Source organism: Agrilus planipennis, unplaced genomic scaffold, assembly GCF_000699045.2.
Source record: "Agrilus planipennis isolate EAB-ADULT unplaced genomic scaffold, Apla_2.0 scaffold17, whole genome shotgun sequence".
NCBI classification, from domain to species: domain Eukaryota; kingdom Metazoa; phylum Arthropoda; class Insecta; order Coleoptera; family Buprestidae; genus Agrilus; species Agrilus planipennis.
The window spans coordinates 828,025-833,182 of record NW_020439021.1 but is presented as its reverse complement, the minus strand read 5'-3'; the positions used below and the strand labels follow the sequence as shown (position 1 = coordinate 833,182).

At 29.4% G+C, this 5,158-nt stretch overlaps 1 protein-coding gene across 2 annotated transcripts in view; it reads right to left on the bottom strand.

Moving 5' to 3' along the window:
* Nucleotides 1–469: 469 nt before the first annotated feature.
* LOC108744415 (superoxide dismutase [Cu-Zn]) overlaps nucleotides 470–5,158 on the bottom strand; it is an 11,071-nt gene continuing 6,382 nt past the window's right edge. For both annotated transcript variants that reach the window (XM_025976294.1, XM_025976295.1), the window contains exons 2-5: nucleotides 3,520–3,630; nucleotides 2,959–3,147; nucleotides 1,854–2,104; nucleotides 470–715 (exon numbers count right to left, since the gene is read on the bottom strand). In XM_025976294.1, coding sequence (XP_025832079.1) covers nucleotides 622–715; nucleotides 1,854–2,104; nucleotides 2,959–3,147; nucleotides 3,520–3,570 — 585 coding nt within the window. In that variant the 5' untranslated portion in view covers nucleotides 3,571–3,630 and the 3' untranslated portion in view covers nucleotides 470–621. The remainder of the gene's footprint in view (nucleotides 716–1,853; nucleotides 2,105–2,958; nucleotides 3,148–3,519; nucleotides 3,631–5,158) is intronic.

Here is a 5,158-nt window from a genome sequence, read left to right as displayed (position 1 = left end):
CGAAGCTTGTAATTAGAGGTTTTCCCTTATCGCTTATTTCAGCACGCACGTGCTAAAAAATGAGCTTTTTCTAATAAATCTCCCACGTGCGTATCATTAATTACTAGCTAAAATTATGTTAGAATTTGTCGAGGAATCCATTAGTAGGACATGGTATAAATATTAGGGTTAAATATGAATAAAGATAAGAGGTGACAAGGGAATTAAGTTTCCATAAAAGGTTATCCGATTCTGTTTACTTTTTGCCTTTATTCTTATCACCCTTTTGACGCCGCATAGCAACGGGAAGTATTTCTTTTGGAGTTTGCAATCGGCTAAATGGTTGTTTTTTATATTCATAGGCCATTTCAGTTAAAGAGCTGATAGCTTAAAAAATCCAATTGTGCAACGTGCAATTTTTATTAAACAATCTAATCCTGGATTAAAACAACACTTTATTTTTACTTTTTATTGATTTAATTTACAAACTATACAATATAATATTATTGACGTGTAGTGTAACGTCAGTGAAACAATTACGTTTAATTAAAATTAGTCATTAATTTCGAGACAATATTGTACCTACATATGCAAAATATACATTGTTAAATACCTTAAAAATATTTTCTGGGTATTATTTTATTAGGATTTTATGAACCATGTGATTATTGTCAAACCGAGAAGGAAAATTAGGGCTTTGGCATGTAACTTATCAGCCGAAGACGGGTGTAGTGACCTGAAAATAAGATTTAGTTATTGGTATTTTATTTTGAAACACGTATGATACAAAAATAAAATCTTTAGTTCATCTTATTTTTTTTCTTTTTGACTAAAAAAAACTGTTAACTACCTAAAACTTTGCTAGTGTTTTCACGTTGAAACGAAACCAGAATGAGTATATATAAAAATATTTTTAGCTTTTGGACCGTCTTTTCTAAATTAAAATAACAACAAATTCGAAATTGTTTATCATATGTATCTCCAGACAGAGGATTGATAAAATTTAATTGTAGGAACCATTTAGTTTGAGATTTAATAATAATTTGTTTTTAATTTGAGTAATAATGATACTTTTTAAATTTTATTATGTAAATGAATTTATTTTTAGAGTTTTAATTATTAGACTGCATTCATTTGATGTTGTACTTCAATAAACAGCTTTGTACCAAATATGAAGGGATGCTTTAGGGTTTTAGGTTTTACTGACTTTTATTAATCCGTAATATTTTAATATCATTCAGTAATATGAAGATTGGAAAAACTTTGGCGGTTGTTGTAGAACAAACAAAATAGCTCAAACCCCAACGCCAAAACACGACACTTTTAGTTGTCCGAAGCACTTTTCGGTAGTTTAGAACTAATTAGTTCACTTCAGTCCCTGAAGAAGGAAAAGTGCTTCGGACAACTAAAGTGTCGTGTTTTGGCGTTGGAATTTGAGCTATTTTGTTTGTTCCTCATTCAGTAATAATTAATACCTTTGTTTATTAGTTTTTTTACTTTGAAGTGGTGGCAGGAATAGATTTCAAAAATGGAATCTGTATTGTTAATAGTCTTAACTTTTATTTATTTATATTCACTTATTTAAAAAATAACATCAACATAATTTTTTTCCGTTTCGTATAGGTACGTAAAAATTTAACATTTTCATTTAGACTTCTGTATATTTAAATGTCTAAATCCCTATACGTGTATATGCATATATTTTTATTAGCTAACAAAAAAGGTGCAAAATAAATACTGTAGATTCATAAAAAGTGTTATACGTATATAAAAAATAAAATAGGATAAAGAAAAACAAGAAAAAAGAACACCACGTGCCCAAGACGTTCACAACAAGCTTTCGTAATTCGTAAATGTTTGAAAATTTTATTTACAGTCTTCCAATAACTCCACAGCCAACTCTTCCTCCCGCGTTTCCGGTTCTCAGAGATTCATCGTTTCCTCCTTGACCCAAATCGTCTTCTTGCGCGTGAACCACCACTGCCCTTCCAATAATGCTATGCTCCCCTGTTAGACAAAGTGCTTTATCGATTAACGAAATATTAGCGATACCGTTGGCGTCAGCTTCAATATTGCCTAAATCTCCTGCATGGCGAACCGTGGCGTTTGGCGCTCCATGTGTTTGCTAAAATTAATACGATTTTTAATATAAAACTAAAGAACGGGGTAAATATTCTAAAAAAAATGGTCTAAAAGTACCACCAAAGAGCAAAATTGAATTTTACAAAAGCAAAGAAGAAAATTTTCATATATTAATTCAAAACATTAAAACTACATACATGTAACTTACAAATTTATTCTCAGATTAACACGCGTTTTACTTCAGAAATTTCAAATCTTTTCTTGAAGAAGCCACAAAATGGTAAAATATTACGCATTGCTGAGAATAAATTAAATGTGGAAATTGCACACTGTATTATTTTTGATATTATAAATTTCAATCAAGCAGATGTAGTATCAAATCTATTATCAATTTACTCAAAAAATAATACAGTATATAGCAATATATATTTATTTTCAAGACATGCACATTTAATTGAAGGTAGGTACGAATCAAAACCCATTTACAGGATTTTTTCCAAATTTTTGTGTAATGGTGTTTGAAAAAGTTAGAAGGGAGTACATAAAAAAGGGTAATTTTTAAACTTTCTATTAACAATTTTTCTATCGTGTTCATTATAATTATCTTTGAATGTATTAACTAAGGCCTACATTCAGAGATCTTTTCAAATTATTTCTATTTATAATCGACAGTTTAACAATTAAAACGGACGCTTTGAAAAGGACTTTTCACTTCATTAGAATAACTCGAAGTACAATTTTTCGAAAAGTCATTGATTTCTGTTCCAACAACTAATTTTTGCAGATAATCATGAAACCTATTTTCAATAAAAGGTTGCAAAAGACAATTTCTACTTTACATAGCATTAACTTCTCTTAACAATTTATTTACTGAAATATATTTAAATATTAACTTACATTTTGAGGATTAAAATGAGGACCAGCTGAAGTACATCCATTGGACAGATCACCCAATGCGTGTATATGAAAACCGTGTCTTCCTGGGGTTAATCCCGATACTTGTCCTGTTACTTGAACACCATTTTGAGTTTCTGTGAATCGAACTATGCCTGTAGCATTTCCAGTGATCACAACAACAGCTTCTTGCTAGAAAATAAACAAAAACGATTTTAAATGCATAGTTCAAAATACAAGATAAGATTAATCGTTTAGATTAAAAATGTTATTCAGATTCTAAATTTGATAATTATGTTTGTATTTTTTTTTTATTTGAAAACAATTTCCAAAATTATGAGAATTCATTTACCTATACAATGAATACGAAGCACTTCTGAATTCTTTTACAACTTTCTTTGAGAATTACACAAAAATTTTATGAATTTGTACTAGGAAAATTTATACGAAAAATATTTATTATCTACTTGTGTTTTAATCCTTAATAACAATGGCTAATAAAAATCTTCAGAATATTTAATTGCTATATAAAAATCATACGAAAATTATCATCTATATACTTACAGCAGCCGCGGCAGCCCCAATTACAAAGACAATACCCAATAAGTTGAACATTTTGAAGAATTTTTCGAACACAATAAGCACACGTCGTTGCGAATGATCACTTGTTTATACCTGGAATCGAAGTCAAGGAAATAGAAAGTACTTTACAGATTGCTCTGGGCAAATGTAAGCAAGCAAGTCGCTATTTAAATGATCACTTGCTACTATCCTACTCTTTATATTGTCATTATGAGACAGTCTCTCCTGCGGTATTTGCACTCAACCAAAGATGATTAGCTCGTGTAACTCCACCGCGTTTTTACATTATTCTTTTCGAAATTCATTAGTCATTGATACGCTTCAATTCTACCCTTGGCATTGGTTTTGAAAATATTTTTATAGCTTTTTTACTGCAAGTACAAACATCAAATTTATTATTATTGATTATATAACTATTCGCGTAAATATTTAAGTCGCAGAAACATGGAAAGTTTTCGTGTTTTTTTCCAATCTTGCTTAATCTTGTGTAAAAATTTCGATAAGAATTCTAAATCCTTTACGAATATTTTTATTAATTACAGAATAATCAGGTCTGATCAAGGGTGTGAAAAGATGTATTGAAATACATCGACGTTTCGCCTCTGGTTTGATACTTTTTCAAGGTAGATTTTGTCTCAGTGTATCACGTGGTTTTTAGAGTTATTTATTTATTTAGGCTTTTATCTTTACAGATTTTCAATTTGTAATGTTTATTATTTTATCTGTACATGCGTGATTTGTACACCACGTTGGTTTTACATCATTACTTTCTAAACCCACTTTGAAAAAGACTCAATCCAGAGGTGAAACGTCGGTGCAGGTTTTATTTCAATAAATCTTTTCACGCCCTGAATCAGCTCTGATTATTTTCATTAAACCACTAAGGTATACATTTTTATTAATTACTTCTTAATTGAGTAACGCCACTGTGGTGTAATATATTTGATATCCTTTTGGATCTAGTAAAGGATTTTTTATCGGTAATTAATATTCCTTGGCTAATAATAATGTTTAGACATTGATCAATTTTTTTGCATGTGTTTTATTAAAGAAACGTAAGTTTTGTTGTATTTTTCTTCCGCTTCTGGAAAAATATTGTTACCTTCTAGAAAATCAAAAAGAAATATAGGAAATAATGCAAGACATTTAACACAGAATTTTAACCCTTAAACGCACAAAAACGTGTTACTGTTACAGTCTTTGTCACGGTTCCTATATTGACAATAACAATGATTCCAGCAAAATCATGGAAACCTTCTAGTAACAGCAAGAAGTGATTAATATAAATCTTTGAGCAACAACTTAATTATTAACACTCTGCCGTACCTAAAACTTTAAAGAAATATATACTATAAAAACTCATGGAAGATTTTACTAGAAATTTATTAAACAGGCAAAAGAAAATTATTAAAAACTTAAATTAACTTGTTTATTACAATTTGTAAATGTATATAAATTATGTTTAAAGAAAGATAGACCTGCGGAGTTAGGCGTTTAGAAAAGGAGCATATACTGTGTAAACTGAAAATTACAGAATTACTTAAAAGACTTAGCATTTTTTTTCTTTCTTTGGATCTGTTAATAAGTGATGCAAACAACAGTGTATTTTCATTAATTTTTC